Genomic DNA, 27949 nt, shown 5'->3' on the forward strand with positions numbered 1-27949 from the left:
TGGAGAGAAGCCGGTGTGCTACAACCAAAGATCCCACGTGCTGCAACTAAGACCCGATGCAGCCAAAAATAAATAAATATTTTTAAAAAAAGAGTTGGCTGAGGCACATTTGCAGCAACATGGATGGACCTAGAGATTATCATGCTAAGTGAAGTCAGAAAGAGAAGGACAAACACCATATGATATCACTTATATGTGGAATCTAAAATATGACACAAATGAACTCATCTACGAAACAGAAACAGACTCACAGACATAGAGAACAGACTTGTGGTTGCTAAGGGGGAGGGGGTGTGGAGAAGGGATGGATTGGGAGTTTGGGATGGGCAGATGCAAACTGTTATATATAGGATGGATAAACAACAAGGTCCTAATGTATAGCACAGGGAACTATATACAGTATTCTATGATAAACCATAGTAGAAAAAAATCTAGAAAAGAATGTACATATATGTATAACTGAATCACTTTGCTGCACAGCAGAAATTAACACATTGTAAATCAACTATAGTTCAATAAAATAAATTTAAAATAAAATAAAGAAGTTGGCTGAGGCAGACAGGTAGATTCCCAAGCCTCAGTTTCATCATCTGCATGCAGGGCCAAGAGTCTGGAATGTGCTGAGACTTCCAGACTTCATTTCTTCCACAGAGAATTACCCATAATTCCTCTATCCAGAGACAAATGCTGCCAATGTTTGGTGTAACCATTCAGACTTTTCTCTCTGCATGCTTGTGTGTATAAGTTACTTTTGTTATATTTTTCCAAAAATGAATGAAAACATACTGTTTTATAACCTTTATAGGTTGGTGCTATATTTTGACAATTATTTTTCATGTCAATAAATCCTCCTCATTATTCATGGCTATGAGGAAAGTTGAAAAGCTTGAATGTAAACCAAGGCCATTGGGTGTTGAGGAAGCCACAGAAGCTGGTGAGAATACAGGAAAGAGAGGGCAGGGACAGATCAAGGACCTCTGGCCCCTCAGCTGGACTATTAGGTTTCTGACTAGTTGTTATTAGATAGACTCATTAGGGATACTCAGCTGTATTTTGGAGCCTTCTATTCTCTTTTGATTCTTACTTCAAGTTTTGCTTAACATTTAAAAAAATATTAAAATGTACTGAAAACAATGTAACACACCCATGGCTCACCACCCTCCCTTCATGTTAGTTAAACCCTTGTGGGCTTTTTGCGTGCCAAAGATCTGGGCCTCAGCAGTCTCCGTCACCAGCCCTGGATTCCAGCTGCCAGGATGGCACCTTTGGGGTGGTCATGATCTGTCTCCCCAAGTCTGGTCTCTCTCCAGCGTCTTCCTAGATGCTCTTGCCAGAAATCTGGCTGTCATCTCTGACCACTTCTTCATCCTTAGATCATCCACTCCTGCCATTTCTGCCCCCAAAGTGCACCTCCAAGTGGGCCAGGTCACACCCATGGCCCAACTCCAGTCCAAGTCACTGCTTTCTCTCGTAGGACCCCTGCTAGCCTAGATGGCTCCTTTGTGAACATAGAACAAGGCACCCCCTTCACAAAGACACAACCTATTGGGAACACAGTTCAGTGAGCAGCGACACCTTTGAGCAAATAAGAAAAAGGTGCCTTTTCCTTTGGTCAGACTCAGCTCTGTGCCAGGGCTCATGGACTTTAGTTCCCACTAGCCTTCTTGGGCGAGGTGCTCTTTTACAGCGAGCAGCCTGCATATCTGTATCTGGAGGCCCTTCTTTTGCCTGGACTGCTGTGCTAGCCTCTGGGGGCAGGGGGATATATGCTTCCATTCCTGGCTCTTCCAATCCATTTTCCACATGTAGCCAGAGTAATAGACACACCCCACACACCCCACCCCTACCTCTGGTTATGTTACTCCCCAGCTAAAAACATAGCAATGGCCTCCTGGTGTTCTTGGAATAGAGTCCAAACTTCCTAACCTGGATGATAGGCCCTGCATGGCCAGGTCCCTGCTGCCCTCATCCAGCTGTGAAGCACCTTGTGTGCTGAGCCAGGGGACTTGGACTCTGGTCTGTGATGACAGAGCACAGGGTGAGGGGCAAATTCGCCAGGGTCATAGCAGCTGTGTGGAGGGGCTGAGGGTGGACATCAGGGAGCACCAAGGTGCTGGGTGAACTGCCATGGTGTGGGGTGTAGGCCGTCCACAAGGGCAAGGATTCCTGAGCTGTTCCAGACTCTGCGTGCCCCCTCCAGGCTGATTCCCCAGTGATCAGAGAGTGCAGAATGGACTCCCTGCTCCATCATAGCCCAGCTACTTGAGCCTGGGATTTATGATGAACGAATATCCAGGAGCTGGCCAATGAGGTACCATCCAGGGCCTGGACGTGGAGCGTGCCCTTGCAGTCTCTCCTGGATGCCAGCTGGAGGCTGGGGGCAGTGGCTGCCCTGGACACTCAAGGCTCTTGTGGTAGCAGGTGAGAGGCTATGGGTGGAAGGACAGTGTTCTTAGGTGTGGCCTGGAGCTCTGGACCCTCCTCTGGTTCTCAAGGCTGGTCTATTTTTGGTGTTTGGCTCTTATGCTACCTCAGCAGCCTGAAAATTTGCAAACAAGTGGGAAGAAGCCTTTGTTGAAACTTGTACTTGGAAACACAGGACTACTGCAGTGTACGGTCCCTGGGAGAGGGACACATGCTTGGCTGCTGCATGGTGCCACCCCAATGTATGGAGAAGCTGAGAGCCAGGGAAAGGGGAACGAGGGAGAGGGGAGGGTACTTCATAACCAGAGATTTGTATATGTTATTTTATTAAATCCTCTAAACAACTTCAGAAGGCAGGTTCTTGGAGAAGATTATGGAACATGCCCAAGGTCATGCATGGAGGCAGGACCAAATGCAGACCTTTCTGCTGACTCTACACCTTCTCCCAGTGGTTGTGGCCTATTTCCTCTTGGGTAGAAGCAGAAAGACACATCCTTGAGCAGGGTCATCCCCGGTTCTGGGGGGTGGGAGGATAAGCCACTCACATGGCTTCTTCTCTCTCCCCCAGGGCTGCCAGGAAGTCATACAGGGACTCCTACCTCTCTCTTGAACTTTGAGATCCAGACACAGAAGTCTTCCATGGCTCCTTATAAAATCCACAAATACCAGGAAAATTATCGCAAATGGGTCGTGGGTTTGTTCTCCAAGGTGATGACCGAGCACCTTCCCACCACCTTCCACAACATCCTAAAGCTGCCCCGAACCCTTGTGCTCTTGCTTGCGGGGGCCCCTTGCCCTATTCCTGGTCTCTCGCTCCTGGGTCCTGGACTTCGTGGCCAGCCCCGCCCTCCTTGTTGCCCTGAGGTTTCTTGCCGAACACCCCTGGATCCAGTTTGAGGTCATGTCTTTGCACACAGACATGTCTGACATCACCAAATCCTACTTCAGTGAGAGTGGCTCCTGCTTCTGGGTGGTTGAGTCTGGGGGGCAGGTGGTGGGCATGGTGGGAGTGCTGCCCATTCAGAAGGCCACCCTGTGGAATGAGCAGTTGCAGCTGCTTCACCTACGTGTGGCCCTGGAGCACCGTGGTCAGGTGATAAGTAAAAGCCCTGGTCAGGACTGTCTGAGTCTGTGTGGCACCAGGGCTACAGCACCAGCACACTGCAGTACTCTGCCCTGGCCCTTTACCAGCGCCTCGGCTTCTGGAAGATGGGCTAGTTTTTCTTCTCCACAAGCTATAGGCTAGTTGCTGTCCCTGCAATTCAATTTATCTACCGTCTCCCCTCTGCTCAGGTCTCTCAGGCACTGGAGCAAGAAGGGGGCCTATGATCTGTGTCGTTGTGGATTAGTTAGGAGGGATCGGCTCTGCTGCAGTAATAAGCAAACCCTGAAGTCTCACTGCGACGACACAGTAAAAGCTTACTGCTTGTTCACATTGGAACCCGATGGCCTTGGTGGTGGGGTGGCTCTGCTCCATTCAGTTTTTGGGGTTGCTACTGTTTCATTTATCTAGTGCCACGAGAATGTTGCATAAAAAACCACCACAAAATAATGATAAACATTTTTTTAGCTCATGAGTCTGTGGGTCAGCAGCTTAGGCTGAGCTCAGCTGGGCCGCCCCTTAGATCTCCAGGTGTCATGCCCTGCCTCTTCAGTGAGAGGAAATGCGAAGTCATGTGGAAAGGGCGTGGAGAAGGAGTGTGAGAAGAATCCACGTGAGAAGGATCAGGGCCAATGATGCCATCAGTCTGCTATGGCCCCAAGGTCGCTGCTGAAGGGCAAGAAGGCAGCCAGGGACAGAGTTTGGGATTTGACATGGACTAGGCCTAGAAGTGGCACAACCCACATCCCACTGGCCAGGGCCAGGCCATGATTTAAGTCAAGCTTCTGTTGCCTCTTGAGTTGTGTCTACTAAAGGCTAATGTTCCCGAAGGAAGCTGAAATGAGGCTAGGAGGTATCTCTGGACCCAAGGCACCTGTGTCTGCTGAGAGTCTCTGGGCCCAACTGATGGCTACCCTAACCAGACACTGCCTGACACCAAGTCAACAAAAGGGCTCTCACCGTGTTATGCTGTATTTCTTTTCCTTGACTGGTGCTTTTAGATTGAAGTTCCCCACACACCTCAGGGAGACACTGCATAGCTCCCTGCACCTCTACAGATGGGAAATAAATAACCCTCTGCTGCTTGCTTTACTATGAGTCAATCAGAAGTTATTTTCTATAAAAACACAAACAAAAAGAGACTTACTCTTGCCTAGAATTAAGATAATACCATTGTAACAAACATCCCTGTGGGCAAGGCCACTGTGGAGAAAGTATTGCTCCTAAACCATTAATAATCTTAGTCATCATTCTACCCAAGACTCTTTAGAAGGTTACTACTTCTAAATTACACATGGACAACAAGGTAAGTTTTATTAAACCAGACTCATAAAAGTAAGGATTGTGCTCCTCCAGGCTGATAAAATATAATACCAAGGCTCTGAGGAAAATACTTATGTCAGTTCCAAGGAACTTTTCTCCCCAAGAATTGATTGGTCACTTTCTGTGGAAGAAAAGAAAGGCAGGAAAGAGGTTAGATACTCTTGCCACTAGAGGCAGACAGCCACTCCTCACCCCAGACATGTTGCTGAAGAGACCAGTGTCGTTCTCCCCAAATCTTGTTTCTCTTTCCCAGCTACAGAAACTATGGTAATTATACAAAAAATACTTCCTGAAGTGTTTAGGGAAGATGATCTGTAGTCTATTATAGTCTATACAGAAATATAATATTAATATAATCCTAATAGACTAATCCATCCATCAGTTCACAAACACACAAGCACAATAAGAGGCCTGGCCTTGTGATGCTGACACACCAGACAGGCCATGTAGTGCCTGGGGCGTCCCCACTTGAGGGAGCCCAGCCTGAGCTGCAGTATGTGCTCCAGAAGCAGCTCTCCAATCCCACATCAGTCTGGTATGAGCTCGTCTCTTGGTTTCTGACTTTCAGAGTCCTCTGGGGGTGAAGTGAGGGGGCTGGGAAAGAAATGAGAACACTGAAGGATCTGGACCTTCAGGCATAGTGGCCCATCTGCTTTCTCAAGGAATTAATTGGTATCAAGTCCCCTGGCCTGTGAGGTTCTAAAACTTACAGTACCACTGATTCTACTGGGGCTGTGGGCAGGAAATGGTAGTGGCTTCAAGGCTCTGAGTACCCAAACTGCCAACTTGTATGCTACACTTGGACATTTTCCAATTTATTTAAAAAGTTCTAGTGGTGTATGATTCACCCATAAGGGGCATAAAACTATCATTTGGGACTCTGGATGAAAACTCATTAGTTCTGAAAGGTATGGGCATTTCCAGCATGGCGTCTAAACTGACACCCAAGTATGAAATTTGGTTTCATTCCAAATGTATGCCTGGAAGGTGCCTTATTTATTTATTTATTAAACAATTTTAAAACATTAAAACAATTTTTTGGGGGGCCGTGCCATGCGGCATGTGGGCTCTTAGTTCTCTGGCCAGGGATCAAACCTGTGCCCCCTGCAGTGGAAGCATTGAGTCTTAACCACTGGACTACCACGGAAGTCCCTGGAAGATGCCTTTTTCAGATTTGCCTTTCTAGATTTTTGGATTTGAACTCTAGTTACAGGTGCTTTTATCTTCTAAATTTTAGTAGTGGTACAATGCGTTATGAGCTTAAGTTCACTCTCCAAATGTGGTTAATTCAAACAGGTCAGATGTGTTTTTCTCAATTTCTCTTTCCCCTGATAAATCTCATCAATCCTGCTCTAGGACTGACTGACCTTTTTATATAGCTGGGCTTGCAGCCAGTATGGCTTATATTCCAATCTCCACTTTTCCTCTTCTCTCTTGTTCTGTACTTCTGGAAGCTGTTCATAAATCCTTAGAAATGGCACCGATGGAAAGACAGAAAGCAGTGAGGCCACCTGACCACAGAGGCACACGATCACTCCTCCCCACATCTCCCTAAGCTCTACTGCTCTCCAGGCACTCAGTCCCTCAGACAGGCTGTGGGCCTGTTGTGTGCCCTGCTTCTTGTTAGACAATTGGACACAAAGAACCCTGGCCTGGAGTGCTCATGATCTGAAAAGGGATACAGATAAAAACATAATAAAATCCTGCTAATAGTGGTTACTTATGGGAAAGAAGTGGAATGAGGGGTGGAGATGAACTTCTTTTCACTCTATATGGAAAAATGTATGGTTTCAATATAAGATAATGACTTCGTATTACTACCATATTTTTAAGCATGAAAAATAATGGAAAAGAAAATACAATATCATCATATCTACAAAATGCTACATAGAGTTATAGGAAAAGAAACAGAACTTATTCTGATTGAAGGAGGTCAAGGAAGACCAGAGAAGAGACTAAGCTTGAGGTAGGTCTTGAAGAATAGTTAGGAACAGAAAGGGGAGGTGGGGAGAAGGGAGTGTTGGTAAGAATGGAGTCAAGGCTTCACGGAGATAGTGTAGGGGAACAGGAGGGAAGCAGATGGGGTGAAGGTCTCATAGCCATGTGAAAACCTTGGGCTTTGTCCTATCAGGGACTGGATGCCACTGATTTTAAGTAGGGAGGAACATGATCAAACATTCATTTGATAAATACACTGTAACTGGAAATAATGTAAATCTCCAACAAAAGAACAGTTAAACAAATTATGGGCTATAATAAAATTATTACAAAGCATAAAATGTTTCAAATAGTTTTTATGCTATGGGAAAACGTTCACAATACAATGTTAAGCAAAATAAAGCAGGCTACAAACCTGTATATATAGTATGATAAACAATCTGGGGAGAAAGAAGTGTGTTAACACAGGTCTCTGCAAAATCCCCATAGAAACAGGACTAGTGTTAGTTATGTTTAGATGGAAGAATTATGAGTGACATTTATTTTCTTCTTTCTGATTTTTTCTATATTTTCCAAAGTTTTCTATAATCTGAAAAAGAAATCATTGATAATGATGTAGCGGCTCTGTGGAAAAGAGATTAGAGAAGATAAAGAGCAGAAGGGGGAGAAGAGCAGTCCTCCAAGAGAGGAGGCTAAGCCCGCATCAAGGCAGTGAGGAGAATGGGTTCCAGAGCGATCATGAAGGCGAGTCTCCAGGACGCACTAGCCGACTGCACGTACAGTGCGGGGTCACGGAGCTGGAGGCAATAGCTCCCCAGCTTTTCCAGTGGGTGAGTGGGTGGCCCAAGTAAGTGTGGGAGAGGAAAATGGGCAGTTCCACTTTGGACACAGTGAGGATAATCACTAAATGAAAACACAAAAGTGGAGGTCAGGAAAGAGATCAAAGAAGAACAAACATATATTTTAAAAAGTCACTGTTGATGAAAACCACAATGAGATAGCACATCACATCTGTTAGAATGGCTATTATCAAAAAAATAAGAGATAACAAATGCTGGTGAGGAGGTGAGACTGTGCTCCGTTGGTGGGAATGTAAACTGGTGCAGCCACTATGGAAAACAGTGTGGAGGTTCCTCAAAACATTAAAAATAGAACTGCCGTATGATCCAGCAATCCCACTTGTGGGTACATAGCTGAAGGAGATGAAATCATGATCTCAAAAAGATATCTGCACCCCCATGTTCATTGCAGCACTATTTACGATAGTGAAGGCATGGAAACGTACGTGTCCATCGACGGATGAATGGATAAAGAAAATGTGATATATATATATCTACATATAATGGAACATACATATAATGGAATATATATAATGGAAAATGTGATATATATACATATAATGGAATAGCCATAAGAAAAGAAAAAGATCCTGCCATTTGCAACAACATATATGGACCGTGAAGGCAATGTGCTAAATGAAATAAGTCAGACAGAGAAAGACAAAACTGTATGATCTCACTTATATGTGGAATCTAAAAGCATCAAACTCACAGAAACAGAGAACAGAATGGTGGTTGCCAGGACCTGAGGGATGGGGGAATGGAGAGATACTGGTCAAAGAGTACAAACTTCCAGTTTTATGATGAATAAGTTCTGGGGAGCAAATATGCAGCACAGTGACTGTAGTTAACAACACTGCACTGTATACTTGAAAGTTGCTATGACAGTAGAGCTTTAATGTTCTCACTATAACAACAACAAGAAAAATAAAATGGTAATTATGTGAGGTGAAGGATGTGTTAACTAACTTTATTGTGGTAAACATTTTGCAATACACATGTATGTCAAATCATCACATTACATAGCTTAAGCTTATACAATGTTAAATATCAATTATATCACAGTAAAGCTGGAAAAAAAGTCACGGTGAGAGAAGGGATAACAAAGTCCATTGGAAAAAGACAAGTTATCCCAAGGAGAACATGTGATGTGAAGAGAAAATCCGCTTGGGCCAGTAAAGGTTGTATTCTAGGGCTGGAAAGCTGGGAGTCGGGCTAATCAGAGTAGCCAGAAATTGCATTTTGTAAATGGATCCTTGAAAGCAATTACTACATACTATTGGGACTGTCTGTCTGCTCATGGTCTGGAGTCAACTATCTTTCATTTGTAGTACCTAGTCCAGTGCCTGGCGCATACCCAAATATACGCATTAATAAGTTAGTGAAAACACTTCTCTTAAAGGACACACTGGAAGAAATGCTTCAAGTTAAGAGAGTCAGGTTCTCTCTTCTCCAAATCTTTTCTCTTATCAGAAACATTTAAACATCTTTGGTAGAGGTAGGTGCTGGGAAAAGATGATGAGTAACACAGAGCTCCAGAGCTCCAAGTCCGCCACATGATACAGTTGCAGGAGTACTGGGTGGGGAGCCTGCTGCCGGACTCTAACCCCAGCTCTGGCCCTGACTTCCTGGCAACCTCTCTCTGGGTTACAGTTTCCTAAAAGTTAAAGGTAGACTAGATGACCTTTAAGATCCCATTCAATTCTATGATTCTCACATGGAAGTAGATGGCGTCTTTGAAAGGGGGCCATATCAGAAATAAAATGGAACAGAAGTACTCTAATGAAAATGTATCAATTTAAAACATGTCTCTTCCTAGAAGATGGGTACTTAATCCACCCCTACAACTATACTTATATTTTAAAGCACAGATACCTTTCAGAAGATGCCCTACCTTCTTGCAGGCAAGCTTCATAGTCCCATATAGCAAGGACTCCTCTTGCTGAGGTGAGAGTGTTATTAGCTGCCACACAATGAACACTATGTAATGTCCATTAATTAAATTTTGTGACATTCAGAATGAAGCAATAATTCTCAAAGTTTTTGGACTTTTGACACTTTTATACTCCTAAAAATTGAGGGCAATTTTGGTGAATGTGGACTTTATCTATTGATACTTACTGTATTAGAAATTAAAACATTTAAAAAGAATTTAAAAAATACTTATTTCACAACCTAAGTGTCCATCAACAGATGAATGGATAAAGGTGTGGTATGTATATACAATGGAATACTACTCAGCCATAAAAAGAATGAAATTCTGCCATTTGCAACAACATGGATGGACCTAGAAGGTATTATGCTTAGTGAAACAAGTCAGACAAAGACAAATACTGTATTACATCACTGATGTGTGGAGTCCAGAAAATAAAACAAATGAATGTATATAACAAAACAGAAACAGACTCACAAATACAGAGAACAAACCACTGGTTACTAGTGGGGAGAAGGAAGGAGGGAGGGGCAAAATAGGGGTATAGGATTAGGAGATACAAACTATGTATAAAATAAATAAGCAACAAAGATATATTGTATAGCATGCGGAAACATAGCCACTATTTGTAATAATTTTAAATGGAGTATAACCTATAAAAATATTGAATCACTATGTTTTATGCCTGAAACTAATATTGTAAGTCAACTATACTTCAATAAAAAACTTTTTTCTTAATTTATTAAAAAATAAGCCTGTTACATGCTAACATATAAAATAAATATACTTTTCAAAACAAAAATAAGAAGAGTGGCATGTTATACATATTTTGTAAATCTCTTTAATGTCTGGTTTAACAGAAGACAGCTGAATTCTTATATTTGCTTCTGTATTAAGTTTGCTGTTATATGTTGTTCTGGTTAAAGTGTACATTAAAAAAATCCAGTTTACACACATATGTAATTGGAAAAGAAAAGAGTATTTTAATATTCTTTTCAGATAATTGCTGATTTTCTTTTTTTTTGGCCACTCAGCTTTCGGGATGCAGGATCTTAGTTTCCCGACCAGGGACTGAAACTGCGCCCTCAGCAGTGAAAGCGTCATCTTAACCACTGGACCACCAGGGAATTCCCTGATTTTCTTGATACTATACCAAATCTTGACAAGTGGTAGTTTAAATGTTGACATATTTACTTATATAATATGAAAAATATTACAATTATTTATGTCACTGCTGATCTCATCAGAAAAGTCTAAGTACTGGGAGATAGTCAATCTCATATTAGTAGACACAAGTTTTCTAGAATTCTATTCTTTGCTTGAAAGCTCAGATTTTCTCTTTGGCAATAAATACTGTCAGCTGTTTTCCTGGAGAAGTGACAGATTCACTTCCTCATTTTCAAGAAAATATCTGTCATATACCAAATTTGGAATAATTAGTTTATCAGTCATTCTTTCAAGTAAAACCTATGTTCCATGAAAAAGGCAGCTAGTTCAGCTCAGTACACAAACCAAGGCTTTTCCTTGAACCAATCATCGTATCTTGGTATGCAGCAGAAGTGCTTTATGTGTACTTCCATTACACTGCTGCCATGTGGCTGTGAAGAATAAAATGCCAACTAGACTAGCAGTTTGGTCCACTGTCCCAAATAGTGCTAAGGCATCAGCAGTTTTAGTCCTCCCTTCATTACTTTTGCATCATCTGTACAAATGTCAATACAGTTAAAAAGACACATAATATCCTAGTAGTATTTTGAAATTTGTTTTGACCTGGCAAATTCCCTGAAAGGGCCTCAGCAACTTCCAGAGGCCCATGGACCACACTTTGAGAACCACTTGATTAAAGCATCCCTTTGAAATACCTATAAGGAAATGGTTTACTAAATGGAGAGTAAAAAGACTTCAAGAGGAATGCTTTAATTACCTAAGATAAATTGTTTTCAAGCACTATGCCAACTATAAAACTGTTCTTATTAAAGGAAGTCTCCAATGATCCCCTAAGAGGTAACCAACCATTAACTTAGTTATTCTATGGCAGTCTCATGAGCAATATATGCATATCTCTAATTAATTAATTGCTAATAAATGCAAAGGCACAAAATTTAAAAAAGTAAAAAATTAGTCTTTCTCCAACCTCTGTACCCCAGTCACTCAGTTCCTTGTCCCAAAGGCAACAACTATTACCAATTTTTTGGGTATCCTTCCAGAGATAGTCTATGCATATACAAGTATATGCATCTATGTAAGCACAAATACTTTTTTATTAAAGACTATACAAATGGTGGCAGTGTACACATGCTTCTGAAACTTGATTTTTTTTAAGCCTAATTTACTGTGTCTTGGAAACTATTCCCCTATCTCTCATTGTACTGGATACAATTCCTAGTAAAAGGATTGCCTAGATGTAAGGCCCCAGATATTTACTTTTATTTAAAAATATTTTTTATTTATATTTGTTTCTAACAAACACAAGCCTGATTAAGGCAAACAAATTAGTGGCGATTCTTTGTCTTTTTTATATATGAGGCATCCATACCATGATCTCCTATTTTTCATTTCTTTTTTAGTGCCATAAGTGAGAAACTATTTTTATAACTAATTTTCTCATAATGTATTGTTTGTTGTTTTTTTTATCTCTCATAATGTTTTACCTAGAGCATAATGCCTTTATTCTGGGGCCAAGCTATAGCTCCTGACCATTTGGTGGCCTGATTTATACTTTTATAGTTACTTATTCTTTTGGCCATACCATTTAGACCGCTGAATCATTTCCTTCTTTCCAACAGGCCTTTTCTTTTGGGCAGCCAGGAAGTCTAAGCAAAAGAAGAAGAGGGTTTTTTTTAATGGACTGTGTCTTTTTTTTTTTAATTGAGGTATAGTTGATTTACAATATTACATAAGTTTCAGGTGTACAACATAGTGATTCACAATTTTAAAGGTTATACTCCATTTATAGTTATTGTAAAATATTAGTTATACTCCCTATGCTGTACAATATGTCCTTGTAGCTTATTTATTTTATCTCTGAATCCCCTACCCCTATCTTGGCCCTCCCCCCTTCCCTTTCCCCACTGGTAACCACTAGTTTGTTCTCAATATCTGTGAGTCTATTTCTTTTTGTTATATTTACTGGTTTGTTGTATTTTTTAGATTCCACATATAAGTGATGTAATACAGTATTTGTCTTTCTCTCTCTGACTTATTTCACTAAGCATAATACCCTCCAGGTTAATCCATGCTGTTGCAAGTGGCAAAATTTCATTCTTTTTTATGGCTGAGTAGCAGTGGTGGTGTCACCCATACCAGCCCCTAAAAACTGAAGGACCTGTGACTTGATTTATCTCTCTGTTTCCATACCAGCCCCTGAGAGCTGAAGGACACTTGCCCTGATTTATCTTTGTGTTCGTTTCAAAAGTACCTGGCATTTGGCAGAGGTGTTTTGCAGCTGTACTTTGAAAGACACATGCTTTGAGAGATATATAGTGGTGAACTCCCCCAAACCAGTTCTGACTTGACCATAACAATAAGCGTGCGCGGATGAAACCTGGAAGTGTCCAAAAGTTACCTTTGCTTCGTTACCATGCTATGATCTCTGCTCAAAGGGGGCATTTGTACTCTGCTAGGCACAATCTGTGCCATGTGCAAAGGACCATGGAAGACTGTGCATGCCCTGGCTGGCCCCGGCTGCCCCTGAAAATCTCCACCCCTTTCCTCAAGTCCTAATGACCTATCTGCCTCCTAACCCTTAAAATCCCTTACTCTGCTCCCTTCAGGGAGAAAGTATATTTAGAACATGAGCTCTCCTTTCTCCATTCCTTGATCAATGAATAAAGTCTATGCTCTGCTATGTCGAACCTGGTCTTATTCAATTGACATTTGTGACTCTAGGCAGAGGACCCATTGAGGGGTCCCCGACACTTAGGGGATCAGTAACAGGGGATTGTGCCTTAATAAGGAAGGCTGTGTTGCTCAAGAACTGTGAGAGGGAGCTGCTGGGACTTTGCACCCCTACCCTGAGCTGGCAGTGCTGGGTGGTGAGTAATGGCCAAGGCCAAGGCCAGGGTTAGACTATGATGACTATGATAGCAGCCTGAGGCTTCTGAAGACACAACACTGTGGCACAGACTAGACAGTGTGCATTGAAACACTGACCAGTTTACAGGTAAGTCTGTGATGAAAGCATTAGGTAGTACTTTATAGTTTTCATGGATTTCACATATTATTTTATTGAGATCTTACATCTAGCATAATTGTTAAGAGAATAGACTCTAGCACCAGCCCACCAGGGTTCAAATCCCAGTTTAACAGGTGTGTAAATCTTGGGCAAGGTACTTAATCTCTCTTTGGCCCAGTTTTCTCATCTGTGAAATAGGGATATTCATAGTGTCACCTCAGAGAGGATCTGGAAGCATTAAACAAGAACAATGTCTGGACAAAACATAAGGGCTATATAAGTATTTATTATTATTATTATTGCTACCCTATGAGGAAGGCAAGCCTGGAATCAGCCCCAAGCCCCTCAAAACATTATACGTTTGGAACTAACTTGCTCATGGTGACAGAGCTGGTTTTTAAAAACACCATTCTTGGCAATTCCCTGGCGGTATAGTGGTTAGGACGCTGTGCTTTCACTGCTGAGGGCCCGGGTTCAATCCCTGGTCAGGGAACTAAGATTCCACAAGCCATGTGGCGCCCCCAAAACAACAACAAACCCAAACACCATTCTCACTGCACACTCTCACTTTTAAAGTGTAATGACAGAGCAAGAGTAACTGGGCTTATTTGGATTGTGAAAATGCTGAGAGCTAAATTGGGTAGGTTCTGCTACCTAAGGAGATTTGAGTCTCAACAAGCAAAAGGTCACTTTTTGATCTGTAACTAGCCTGGCACTGAGCAGTGCTGCCTTGCATGAAGCAGACCTTGCCCTCTCTACCAAGTCATAGGAAAGTGAACAGGAAGAGTATACCTCTCTTAGGGAGCAGGTGCATGACGTCCCGGTGGCCCTGCCATTCTTGCACAGTGTTGAACAGTGCCTCCCGTTCACTCTGTAACATGTTCTGCAGCTTCCTCTCCTGGACTATTAACTTCAGGCGCTTTATCCGTTCCCCAGAGCGGGAGATGAAGTCAGGTCTGTGAAGTTGCAGTGATTCCTGAGGAGGAGAAAAAGCCCCCAACCTCACATTAATGATATAGGCTTTTCTCCAAGGGCCTAGAAAAAACAGTACCTGCCTAACAGGTTTGGAAAGCCTGTTTGTAACTTATAGAAAATATCTAGAGTTGAAGAATTATCTAACAACTCCCTGTGCGGGAAAGCTCCAGTAGGAAAATCAGAGGGATCAGAGAAATGCCTTTGGAATAAGCCAAGAACTAAGACTGTGGCAATGACAACTCTCCCCAGTGTTGATGGGATAAAGCTTGGCCCGTTGTGCTATTTTTAATTTCCCTTCAAAGAAATACGTCATTAAAAAAAAACATTTTCTGGACTTCCCTGGTGATGCAGTGGTTAAGAATCCCCCTGCCAATGCAGGGGACACAGGTTCGATCCCTGGTCCGGGAAGATCCTACAGGCTGCGGAGCAACTAAGCCCTTGTGCCACAACTACTGAAGCCCGCGTGCCTAGAGCCTGTGCTCTGCAACAAGAGAAGCCACCGTAATGAGAAGCCTGTGTACAGCAAGGAAGAGTAGCCCCCACTCGCCGTAACTAGAGGAAGCCTGCGCACAGCAGTGAAGAACCAATGCGGCCAAAAATAAAATAAATAAATAAATGAAATTTAAAAACAAAACAAAAACATTTCCTTTAGCTCCCCAGGTATTTATAAAGAAGAGAGCTGGTGCCTTTAAAACCCTGTGTTAAGCAGAAATAGGAGTTATGTAAATGCAGGAACAAATATAAGGCTGACGCAAACATCAGGCCTCTACTGCACTCCACGTGCTGGTATGTATCTACAAACCCAATGAGCAGCTACACAACATCCTCCCTTCTAGTGCCTTGCCCCAGATACTGAGGGTGATGCACAATTTATAACGGCTAACAGTAAGGCAGCCTTTGATTAATGAGTGTGAGAACAGATGAACTGTGGAGGTGCTAGAAACGAGGATCAGTTGACTATACTTCAGAAAGCCAGTCACAGGTTTAACTCTTTTGTATCTTGCCCCTTCTTCCTTCTTAAACATATGGCTAAAATTAACTCAATGTCATTGTACCTGTAGGGTTGCTCTCACAAATGGCTTCAGTGGATCTCTGCCTGGGCCTGCTAGTGAACTGTGGCTGTCCATGTGCTGTCCTTGCCAGTTCTTTTCCTGTAGTGGCTCCCTCCAAGGTGTGGTGTTGGTTACTGGTACAAACCAGGAGACACAAGCGTCATGAAACTTGGGCAGGTTTTCCTTCTTAGGACCAGAATTCACATTTTCCACAGGAACAAACCATGAAACTCCTATAGGAATTATTTTTAAGAAAAAAAGAAGATTTTTCACTTTTTTCATCAGAGACGTGCATAATATAGGCTCTCAGGGACTCAGCTGTCAGCGGCCACCAGGAGGCCCTGGAGTCTGCTTAACTGCAGGTGTGACTCAGGAATTGTAGTGTTGGATGCAGTCAGCCCTCTGTATCCATGTACACAGAATCCTTGGGTTCAGGGGGCAGTACTATGCCATCTTATATAAAGGACTTGAGCATCCATGGATTCTGGTATCCATGAGTGGTCCCGGAACCAATCCCCTGCAGATACGGAGAGATGACTGCACTTTCAAAATTTGCCAAGGTGGTGCTGGGGAAAGATAGGGTCAACATTAAATCATTTAGAAACAAAGAATCTTAGCTTTGCAAAAGACTTGAAATTCACTAGTTTTTCTACTAAGAAAGCAGAATTAGAAACTGACCTTCCCAGCAGCTCTGCTTATTCTTCCTTAACTTTCTCTCCCCAGGATAACTGGTAAGGAGCCTTTTCTCTTCTATCTTTTCTTCTGACCAAGAAGTCACATCACTGTCCTCTTCTACTGTAGCCTCGCTAGAACTTGGAGTTGGGAAAGTCATTCCAACATCTCGAGTGTGTTTTCTGACACCATTCACAATCTCCAAGATACCTAAGGGAAACGATCACAACTATCTCTGGGAAGAGCCTTGAGACTCGATTGACAGGTATATTCAAGTCAGTAAATGAAAACTTAAAAAAAATTAATCATTTATTTTCTATTCTGCAAAGAAAACGAATTGAGAAGATCTATAATTTTCATATCTATATCTGGTAAAATAGGGAATTCCTGGTGGTCCTGTGGTTAGGATTCCACACTTCCACTTCAGGGGTCACAGGTTCGATCCCTGGTCGGGGAACGAAGATCCCACGTGCCGCGCAGTGTGGCAAAATAAATAAATAAATGAATAAATCTGGTAAAATATTCAAAACAATCATTGAGACACATTTTTAACAAGTATCGTTATGTAAAAATATTTGTTGAAGATAGTGCTCTGAATGAATGCAAAAGACAACGCAAGCAGAGATGAAAGGTGATATAAACTGTTTTGGAATCATATTATGATTTATTTTTACATCTTTATTGGAGTATAATTGCTTTACAATGGTGTGTTAGTTTCTGCTTTATAACAAAGTGAATCAGTTATACATATACATATGTTCCCATATCTCTTCCCTCTTGCGTCTCCCTCCCTCCCACCCTCCCTATCCCACCCCCCCAGGCGGTCACAAAGCACCGAGCTGATCTCCCTGTGCTATGCGGCTGCTTCCCACTAGCTATCTACCTTACGTTTGGTAGTGTATATATGTCCATGCCTCTCTCTCGCTTTGTCACAGCTTACCCCTCCCCCTCCCCATATCCTCAAGTCCATTCTCTAGTAGGTCTGTGTCTTTATTCTTGTCTTACCCCTAGGTTCTTCATGACGTTTTTTTTCTTAAATTCCATATATATGTATTAGCATACAGTATTTGTCTTTCTCTGTCTGACTTACTTCACTCCGTATGACAGACTCTAGGTCTATCCACCTCATTACAAATAGCTCAATTTCGCTTCTTTTTATGGCTGAGTAATATTCCATTGTATATATGTGCCACATATTCTTTATGCATTCATCCGATGATGGACACTTAGGTTGTTTCCATCTCCGGACTACTGTAAATAGAGCTGCAATGAACATTTTGGTACATGACTCTTTTTGAATTATGGTGTTCTCAGGGTATATGCCCAGTAGTGGTATTGCTGGGTCATATGGTAGTTCTATTTGTAGTTTTTTAAGGAACCTCCATACTGTTCTCCGTAGTGGCTGTACCAATTCACATTCCCACCAGCAGTGCAAGAGTGTTCCCTTTTCTCCACACCCTCTCCAGCATTTATTGTTTCTAGATTTTTTGATGATGGTCATTCTGACTGGTGTGAGATGATATCTCATTGTAGTTTTGATTTGCATTTCTCTAATGATTAATGATCTTGAGCTTTCTATCATGTGTTTGTTGGCAGTCTGTGTATCTCTTTGGAGAAATGTCTATTTAGGTCTTCTGCCCATTTTTGGATTGGATTGTTTGTTTTTTTGTTATTGAGCTGCATGAGCTGCTTATAAATTTTGGAGATTAATCCTTTGTCAGTTGCTTCATTTGCAAATATTTTCTCCCATTCTGAGGTTTGTCTTTTGGTCTTGTTTATGGTTTCCTTTGCTGTGCAAAAGCTTTGAAGTTTCATTAGGTCCCATTTGTTTATTTTTGCTTTTATTTCCAATTCTCTAGGAAGTGGGTCAAAAAAGATCTTGCTGTGATTTATGTCATAGAGTGTTCTGCCTATGTTTTGCTCTAAGAGTTTGATAGTTTGTGGCCTTACATTTAGGTCTTTAATCCATTTTGAGCTTATTTTTGTGTATGGTGTTAGGGAGTGATCTAATCTCTTACTTTGACATGTACCTGTCCAGTTTTCCAAGCACCACTTATTGAAGAGGCTGTCCTTTCTCCACTGTACATTCCTGCCTCCTTTATCAAAGATAAGGTGACCATATGTATGTGGGTTTATGTCTGGGCTTTCTATCCTGTTCCATTGCTCTATCTTTCTCTTTTTGTGCCAGTACCATACTGTCTTGATTACTGTAGCTTTGTAGTATAGTCTGAAGTCAGGGAGCCTGATTCCTCCAGCTCTGTTTTTTGTTCTCAAGATTGCTTTGACCATTCGGAGTCTTTTGTGTTTCCATACAAATTGTGAAATTTTTTGTTCTAGTTCTGTGAAAAATGCCAGTGGTAGTTTGATAGGGATTGTACTGAATCTGTAGATTGCTTTGGGTAGTAGAGTCATTTTCACAATGTTGATTCTTCCAACCCAAGAACATGGTATATCTCTCCAACTATTTGTATCATCTTTAATTTCTTTCATCAGCGTCTTATAATTTTCTGCATACAGGCCTTTTGTCTCCTTAGGTAGGTTAATTCCTAGATATTTTATTCTTTTTGTTGCAATGGTAAATGGGAGTGTTTTCTTGATTTCACTTTCAGATTTTTCATCATTAGTATATAGGAATGCCAGAGATTTCTGTGAATTGATTTTGTACCCTGCTACTTTACCAAATTCTTTGATTAACTCTAGTATTTTTCTGGTAGCATCTTTAGGATTCTCTATGTATAGTATCATATCATCTGCAAACAGTGACAGCTTTACTTCTTCTTTTCTGAGTTGGATTCCTTTTATTTCCTTTTCTTCTCTGATTGCTCTGGCTAAAACTTCCAAAACTATGTTGAAAAAGAGTGGTGAGAGTGGGAAACCTTGTCTCGTTTCTGATCTTAATGAAAATGCTTTCAGTTTTTCACCACTGAGGATGATGTTGGCTGTGGGTTTGGTTACATATGGCCTTTATTATGTTGAGGAAAGTTCCCTCTATGACTACTTTCTGCAGGGTTTTTATCATAAATCGGTGTTGAATTTTTTCAAAAGCTTTCTCTGCATCTCTTGAGATGATCATATGGTTTTTCTCCTTCAATTTGTTAATATGGTGTATCACGTTGTTTGATTTGCATATATTGAAGAATGCTTGCATTCCTGGAATAAACCCCATTTGATTCTTTTAATGAGCTGATCCTTTTAATGATCCTTTTAATGAGCTGTTGGATTCTGTTTGCCAGCATTTTGTTGAGGTTTTTGCATCTATGTTCATTAGTGATATTGGCCTGTAGTTTTCTTTCTTTGTGACATCCTTGTCTGGTTTTGGTATCAAGGTGATGGTGGCCTCAGAGAATGAGTTTGGGAGTGTTCCTCCCTCTGCTATATTGTGGAAGAGTTTGGGAAGGATAGGTATTAGCTCTTCTCTAAATGTTTGATAGAATTCACCTGTGAAGCCATCTGGCTCTGGGCTTTTGTTTGTTGGAAGATTTTTAATCACAGTTTCAGTGCTTGTGATTGGTCTGTTCATATTTTTTCAGTGCTTGTGATTGGTCTGTTCATATTTTCTATTTCTTCCTAATTCAGTCTTGGCAGGTTGTGCATTTCTAAGAATTTGTCCATTTCTTCCAGGTTGTCCATTTTATTGGCCTAGAGTTGCTTGTAGTAATCTCTCATGATCTTTTGTATTTCTGCAGTGTCAGTTGTTACTTCTCCTTTTTCATTTCTAATTCTATTGATTTGAGTCTTCTCCCATTTTTTTCTTGATGAATCTGGCTAATGGTTTATCAATTTGGTTTATCTTCTCAAAGAACCAGCTTTTAGTTTTATTGATCTTTGCAACCATCTCCTTCATTTTTTTTTCATTTATTTCTGATCTGATCTTTATGATTTCTTTCCTTCTGCTAACTTTGGGGTTCTTCTTGTTCTTCTTTGTCTAATTGCTTTAGGTGCAAGATTAGGTTGTTTATTTGAGATGTTTTCCTGTTTCTTAAGGTACGATTGTGTTGCGATAAACTTCCCTCTTAGAACTGCTTTTCCTGCATCCCATAGATTTTGGGTCATCGTGTCTCCATTGTCATTTGTTTCTAGGTATTTTTTAATTTCCTCTTTGATTTCTTCAGTGATCACTTCGTTATTAAGTAGTGTATTGTTTAGCCTCCATGTGTTTGTATTTTGTACAGCTCTTTTCCTGTAATTGATATCTAGTCTCATAGTGTTGTGGTCAGAAAAGATACTTGATACAATATCAAATTTCTTAAATTTACCAATGCTTTATTTTTGACCCAAGATATGATATATCTGGAGTATGTTCCATGAGCACTTGAGAAAAATGTGTATTCTGTTGTTTTTGGATGGAATGTCCTATAAATATCAATTAAGTCCATCTTGTTTAATGTATCATTTAAAGCTTGTGTTTCCTTATTTATTTTCATTTTGGATGATCTGTCCATGGGTGAAAATGGGGTGTTAAAGTCCCCTACTATGAGTGTGTTACTATTGATTTCCCCTTTTATGGCTGTTAGTATTTGCCTTATGTATTGAGGTGCTCCTATGTTGGGTGCATAAATATTTACAATTGTTATATCTTCTTCTTGGATCGATCCCTTGATCATTATGTAGTGTCCCTCTTTGTCTCTTGTAATAGTCTTTATTTTAAAGTCTATTTTGTCTGATACGAGAATTGCTTCTCCAGCTTTCTTTTCGTTTCCATTTGCATGGAATATCTTCTTCCATTCCCTCGCTTTCAGTCTGTATGTGTCTCTAGGTCTGAAATTGTTCTCTTGTAGACAGCATATATATGGGTCTTGTTTTTGTATCCATTCAGGCAATCTGTGTCTTTTGGTGGGAGCATTTAGTCCATTTACATTTAAGGTAATTATCGATATGTATGTTCCCATTCCCATTTTCTTAATTGTTTTGGGTTCCTAATTGTAGGTCTTTTCCTTCTCTTGTGTTTCTTGCCTAGAGAAGTTCCTTTAGTATTTGTAGTAAAGCTGGTTTGGTGGTGCTGAACTCTCTCAGCTTTTGCTTGTCTGTAAAGGTTTTAATTTCTCCATCCAATCTGAATGAGATCCTTCCTGGGTAGAGTAATCATGGTTGCAGGTTTTTCTCCTTCATCACTTTAAATATGTCTTGCCACTCCCTTCTGGCTTGCAGAGTTTCTGCTGAGAGATCAGCTGTTAACCTTATGGGGATTCCCTTGTGTGTTATTTATTGTTTTTCCCTTGCTGCTTTTAATATGTTTTCTTTGTATTTAATTTTTGACAGTTTGATTAATATGTGTCATGGCATATTTCTCCTTGGATTTATCCTGTATGGGACTCTCTGTGCTTCCTGGACTTGATTAACTATTTCCTTTCCCATATTAGGGAAGTTTTCAACTATAATCTCTTCAAATATTTTTCAGTCCCTTTCTTTTTCTCTTCTTCTTCTGGAACCCCTATAATTTGAATGTTGGTGCATTTAATGTTGTCCCAGAGGTCTCTGAGACTGTCCTCAATTCTTTTCATTCTTTTTTCTTTATTCTGCTCTGCAGTAGTTATTTCCACTATTTTATCTTCCAGGTCACTTATCCGTTCTTCTGCCTCAGTTATTCTGCTATTGATCCCATCTTGAGTATTTTTCATTTCATTTATTGTGTTGTTCATCAGTGTTTGTTTCATCTTTAGTCCTTCTAGGTCCTTGTTAAATGTTTTTTGCATTTTGTTTATTCTATTTCCAAGATTTTGGATCATCTTTACTATCATTATTCTGAATTCTTTTTCATGTAAACTGCCTATTTCCTCTTCATTTGTTAGTTCTGGTGCGTTTTTATCTTGCTCCTTCATCTGCTGTGTGTTTTTCTGTCTTCTCATTTTTCTTATCTTACTGTGTTTGGGTCTCCTTTTTGCAGGCAGCAGGTTCGTAGTTCCCGTTGTTTTTGGTGTCTGTCCCTAGTGGCTAAGGTTGGTTCAGTGGGTTGTGTAGGCTTCCTGGCGGAGGGGACTAGTGCCTGTGTTCTGGTGGATAAGCCTGGATCTTGCCTTTCTGGGGGGCAGGTCCATGTCTGTTGGTGTGTTTTGGGGTGTTTGTGGACTTATTATGATTTTAGGCAGCCTCTCTGCTAATGGGTGATGTTGTGTTTCTGTCTTGCTAGTTGTTTTGCATAGAGTGTCCAGCACTGTAGCTTGCTGGTCATTGAGTGAAGCTGGGTGCTGGTGTTGAGATGGAGATGTCTGGGAGATTTTTGCCGTTTGATACTATGAGGAGCTGGAGGGTCTCTTGTGGACCAGTGTCCTGAAGTTGGCTCTCCCACCTCAGAGGCACAGCACTGACTCCTGGCTGCAGCACCAAGAGTCTTTCATCCACATAGCTCAGAATAAAAGTGAGAAAAAGTGGAAAGAAAGAATTAGTAGAAGTAGAAAGAAAGAAAGAAAGAATGAAAGAAAGAAAGAAAGAGAGAAAGAAAGAAAAGAGGGAGGGAGGGAGGCAGAGAGGAAAGAAAGAAGGAGCGAGGGAAGGAAAAGAGAAAGAAAGAAAGAAGATAATGTAAAATAAAATCAAGTAAGATAAAATATAATGAAGTTATTAAAATAAAAAATAATTATTAAGAAAAAAAAGTATGGATAGAACCCAAGGACAAATGGTGTAAGCAAAGCTATACAGACACAATCTCACACAGAAGCATACACATACACACTCACAAAAAGAGGAAAAGGGGAAGAAATCATAAATCTTGCTCTCAAAGTCCACCTCCTCAATTTGGGATGATTCGTTGTCTATTCATGTATTCCACAGATGGAGGGTACATCACGTTGATTGTGGAGCTTTAATCCGCTGCTTCTGAGGCTGTTGGGAGAGATTTCCCTTTCTCTTCTTTGTTCTCACAGCTCACAGGGGCTCAGCTTTGGATCTGGCCCCGCCTCTGCGTGTAAGTCGCTGGAGGGCGTCTGTTCTTCGCTCAGACAGGATGGGGTTAAAGGAGCCGCTGAATCGGGGGCTCTGGCTCACTCAGGCCGGGGGGATGAAGGGGTATGGAGTGCGGGGCGAGCCTGCGGTCGCAGAGGCCAGCGTGACGTTGCACCAGCCTGAGGCGCGCTGTGTGTTCTCCCGGGGAAGTTGTCCCTGTATCAAGGGACCCTGGCAGTTGTGGGCTGCACAGGCTCCCCGGAATGGGGGTGTGGATAGTGACCTGTGCTCGCACACAGGCCTCTTGGTGGCGGCAGCAGTAGCCTTAGTATCTCATGCCCATCTCTGGTGTCCGTGCTTTTAGCTGGGGCTCGCGCCCGTCTCTGGAGCTTCTTTAATCAGCGCTCTTAATCCCCTCTCCTCGTGCACCAGGAAACAAAGAGGGAAGAAAAAGTCTCTTGCCTCTTCGGCAGCTCCAGACTTTTCCCCAGACTCCCTCCAGGCTAGCCGTGGTGCACTAACCCCCTGCAGGCTGTGTTCACACTGCCAACCCCAGTCCTCTCCCTGCGCTCTGACCGAAGCCGGAGCCTCAGCTCCCAGCTCCGCCCGCCCTGGCGGGTGAGCAGACAAGCCTCTCGGGCTGGTGAGTGCTGGTCGGCACCGATCCTCTGTGCGGGAATCTCTCTGCTTTACCCTCCGCACCCCAGTGGCTGCACCTTCCTCCGCAGCTCCGAAGCTTCCCGCCTCCGCCACCCGCAGTCTCCGCCCACGAAGGGGCTTCCTCGTGTGTGGAAACCTTTCCTCCTTCACAGCTCCCTCCCACTGGTGCAGGTCCCATCCCTATCCTTTTGTCTCTGTTTTTTCTTTTTTCTTTTGCCCTACCGAGGTACGTGGTGGGGGTGTTCTTGCCTTTTGGGAGGTCTGAGGTCTTCTGCCAGCATTCAGTAGGTGTTCTGTAGGAGGTGTTCCACATGTAGATGTATTTCTGGTGTATCTGTAGGGAGGAAGGTGATCTCCGCGTCTTACTCTTCCGCCATCTTCCCCTCGTCCCGGAATCATATTATTGTACTTACTACATCAAGCCTCTTCAACGTTTTATTGTAATTTCGGTATGTGAGATTTTATATTTCCTTATTTTTTAGAACAAGTTTGAGTTGTATTTTCTCTTATTGTCATCCTAAAGTATCCTAACTATGATAAGTAATATACATGATTTTCTTATTATGATACCCGAGTAAGGAAGGGTAGTTTCACTATTACCATTAGAGTTGGATTTTTTATTCCACTTCAGTAAAGGAAAAAAATTTAAGCCTTCAAAATCGCAGGCTACTGCTTCTTCTTGGGTGGGGTGAAGGGGTATGAGGGAGAGAGAAGAAGAGAGGGAAGACGAGGGTAGAGATAGAGAGATGGAGGGTGTGTGTGTACGTGACAGAGAGAGAGAGGGAGAGAGGATTTTCATTTGTCAGTTTAGATATTAGAGGGAAAGAACTACTAATATGGATTCAATGGGAAAAGGATTTCAGTTCTGGTCCCAAGTGAGAGGGACAGTAAGTGCTTATAGTCCTACTGGCAGTCACCCAGGTAAGGAAGAGGTGAACAGATGTAAAGACATGACTCGAAGGGAAAAATAATCAAGGGGCAAGTTGATTTCTGTATTATAAAGTCAAAAGATATAGGAAGTCATAAAGTGAAAAGCCTCCTTCCCACTCTTGTTCTCCATTCACTAAGTTTATAACCCTGTGATTCCAGAGAATTTTTTGCACATATTTAAGCAATTCTCTTCCTTCCTTTGTTTTTTAAATACATGTAGTAGCATGCTATACACTATTTTGTATGTTGCTTTTTCTTTTTAACTATATATCTCGGAGATCTTGGCATATTAGTAGCAAGAGCTTCCTCATCCCATGTAGGACTTCATTATATGGACATACAATAACTTATTTAACAATTTGGCTACTGATGGACATCTAAGTTGATTTTACTTATCTGCTTAAAATAAACAATACTCCAGTGGTAAATTCTGTACACTTGCCATTTTACACATATGCACTGTATATTTATAGGCTAAACTCCTAAAGTAAAAGTGCTGGGTCAAAGTAATTTTTGTTTTTCGGTACACGGGGCTCTCACTGTTGTGGCCTCTCCCATTGCAGAGCACAGGCTCCGGACGCGCAGGCTCAGCGGCCATGGCTCACGGGTCCAGCCGCTCCGCGGCATGTGGGATCCTCCCGGACCGGGGCACGAACCTGTGTCCCCTACATCGACAGGCGGACTCTCAACTACTGCACCACCAGGGAAGCCCAGGTCAAAGTAATTTGGATAGAAACTGCCAAATAGAGGTTGTACTCCCAACTTATATTCCTACTAGAATGTACCTATTTCCTTACAGGCTTTCCCACAAACATACTATCAAACTTAGATTTTTGTCAATATGATAGCTGACAAATGGCATTGGAGCATAGTTTTCTTTTTTTTTTTTAAACATCTTTATTGGAGTATAATTGCTTTACAATGGTGTGTTAGTTTCTGCTTTATAACAAAGTGAATCAATTATACATATACATAAGTTCCCATATCTCTTCCCTCTTGCGTCTCCCTCCCTCCCACCCTCCCTATTCCCACCCTTCTAGGTGGTCACAAAGCACCGAGCTGATCTCCCTGTGCCATGCGGCTGCTTCCTACTAGCAACCTATTTTATGTGTGGTAGTGTATACATGTACATGCCACTCTCTCACATTGTCACAGCTTACCCTTCTCCCTCCCCATATCCTCAAGTCCATTCTCTAGTAGGTCTGTGTCTTTATTCCCGTCTTACCCCTAGGTTCTTCATGACATTTTTTTTCTTAGATTCCATATATATGTGTTAGCATACGGTATTTGTTTTTCTCTTTCTGACTTACTTCATCTGTATGACAGACTCTACCTCCATCCACCTCACTACAAATAACTCAATTTCATTTCTTTTTATGGCTGAGTAATATTCCATTGTATATATGTGCCACATATTCTTTATCCATTCATCCGATGATGGACACTTAGGTTGCTTCCATCTCCTGGCTATTGTAAATAGAGCTGCAATGAACATTTTGGTACATGACTCTTTTTGGTTTTGGTTTTTTATGGTTTTCTCAGGGTATATGCCCAGTAGTGGGATTGCTGGGTCGTATGGTCATTCTATTTGTAGTTTTTTAAGGAACCTCCATACTGTTCTCCATAGTGGCTGTATCAATTTACATTCCCACCAGCAATGCAAGAGTGTTCCCTTTTCTCCACACCCTCTCCAGCATTTATTGTTTCTAGATTGTTTGATTATGGCCATTCTGACCAGTGTGAGATGATATCTCATTGTAGTTTTGATTTGCATTTCTCTAACGATTACTGATATTGAGCATTCTTTCACGTGTTTGTTGGCAGTCTGTATATCTTCTTTGGAGAAATGTCTATTTAGGTCTTCTGCCCATTTTTGGATTGGGTTGTTTGGTTTTTTTGTTATTGAGCTGCACAAGCTGCTTGTAAATAGTTTTAATCTTCATTTCTTTTATTGTGAGTGAGGTTGAGTATCTTACCATAGTTTTAAGAGCTACCTGTATTTCCATGGAAATGTTTAAATTAATTTACCTGCTTGTATGCCCTTATTTAACATATGTACATTTTGCTTGTTGCAAAGGGTAGAGCTCAAGCTCCAGAAGCTGCTGGTAGAAGATGAAACAGAGTCAGAAGAAATATGGTCTGTCACCTGGAAGAACAAGAGATCCTGTCATCATTACCTGTAGTCAATGGCACAGTTACCCAAGGGATAAGAAAATACTATCACCAAGAGCCCTTTCTAATTCAGTTCAAACTGTTGAGATGAGGTTGCCAGGAAGCTTGTGACGATGTGAACATGCTACTACACACTTCTGGATGGGGAGGGGGATGCTGCTGCAGTTGGATACGAGACTGAGCTGTTTTAAGAAGGCAGGAGAGACTGGCTATGCTCCCAGGACTTGAAAAAACTCTGAAGAGGATGCAAGAGAAAGATTAGCCTGGTGTGCCTTCAGAGTGAAATTCTGAGTTGACACCAGCATAAAATTTTGATGAGAGATAAAGCAGGCAGGGGATAACTAAAGAGAGTGAGTGATGAACTGCAGAGAGTGCTTTCCAATAAGATCTGACTTAGAAACTTAAAGGGTAAATGCCAAAGACCTGAGAGGTGCCATGAGAAGTCCTGAATGAGTGGAATATTGCAAAAAGCACTTAAAGATTTGAGCCCAAAAGGTTGTTTTTAGCAAGTAGAGCAATAAAGGGAGTTGATGGTGGAGTGTTAGTGGCTGATAAAAAGATTATCAAAATATAGTCGAACAAATATGATATAAAATAGTATTTCTTAAACTTGTTCATCAGAACAGTCTCCTGAGGGAGGGTCCTAACCCAGAACAATGAATTGGAGTTTCTAGGTGAGGGCTCTGGGCATCTATATTTTGAATAAATGTCAGATGCTTGTCTACTTAAACACATTTGGTAGAGTAAATTCAAGCCCAAGTCAGGAAAGGAAACAGAATATCTGCTTCCCTGAACTAGATAAACTATATTTCAGGGTCTTCAGGGAATTTGCAACAGATCCTGGAGGAGACAGAGCTGGCTGTTAGATGTCTGGGG

At 41.5% G+C, this 27949-nt stretch overlaps 1 protein-coding gene and 1 pseudogene across 1 annotated transcript; one reads left to right on the forward strand and one right to left on the reverse strand.

Annotated features, from left to right (window-relative positions):
• Positions 1–3063: 3063 nt before the first annotated feature.
• Positions 3064–3670, forward strand: LOC137205800 (putative N-acetyltransferase 8B; annotated as a pseudogene).
• A 1155-nt stretch (positions 3671–4825) lies between these two features.
• LOC137205616 (putative ALMS1-like protein) lies at positions 4826–27059 on the reverse strand. Its single transcript, XM_067703895.1, has 7 exons — positions 26930–27059; positions 16439–16642; positions 15764–15993; positions 14526–14709; positions 12309–12372; positions 6217–6316; positions 4826–4970 (listed from the first exon to the last, which is right to left on the reverse strand). The coding sequence occupies exons 1-7, from the start codon at positions 26952–26954 to the stop codon at positions 4926–4928; spliced, it is 852 nt and encodes a 283-aa protein (XP_067559996.1). The 5' UTR covers positions 26955–27059; the 3' UTR covers positions 4826–4925.
• Positions 27060–27949: the final 890 nt, after the last annotated feature.

Source organism: Pseudorca crassidens, chromosome 14 (genome assembly GCF_039906515.1).
Source record: "Pseudorca crassidens isolate mPseCra1 chromosome 14, mPseCra1.hap1, whole genome shotgun sequence".
Taxonomy (NCBI): Eukaryota; Metazoa; Chordata; class Mammalia; order Artiodactyla; family Delphinidae; genus Pseudorca; species Pseudorca crassidens.

Bases quoted from the DNA above. Each gene is read 5' to 3' on its own strand.
- LOC137205616 (XM_067703895.1), bottom strand. From the start codon at position 26,954: ATGTTAAATAAGGGCATACAAGCAG. The intron at 12,373-14,525 runs GTATACTCTTCC...TCTTTTGCTTAG, and splicing joins GCACCTGCTCCCTAAGAGAG to ACTTCCTGGCTGCCCAAAAG. The intron at 6,317-12,308 runs GTATGGCCAAAA...GCCATTTCTAAG, and splicing joins ATGATTCAGCGGTCTAAATG to GATTTATGAACAGCTTCCAG.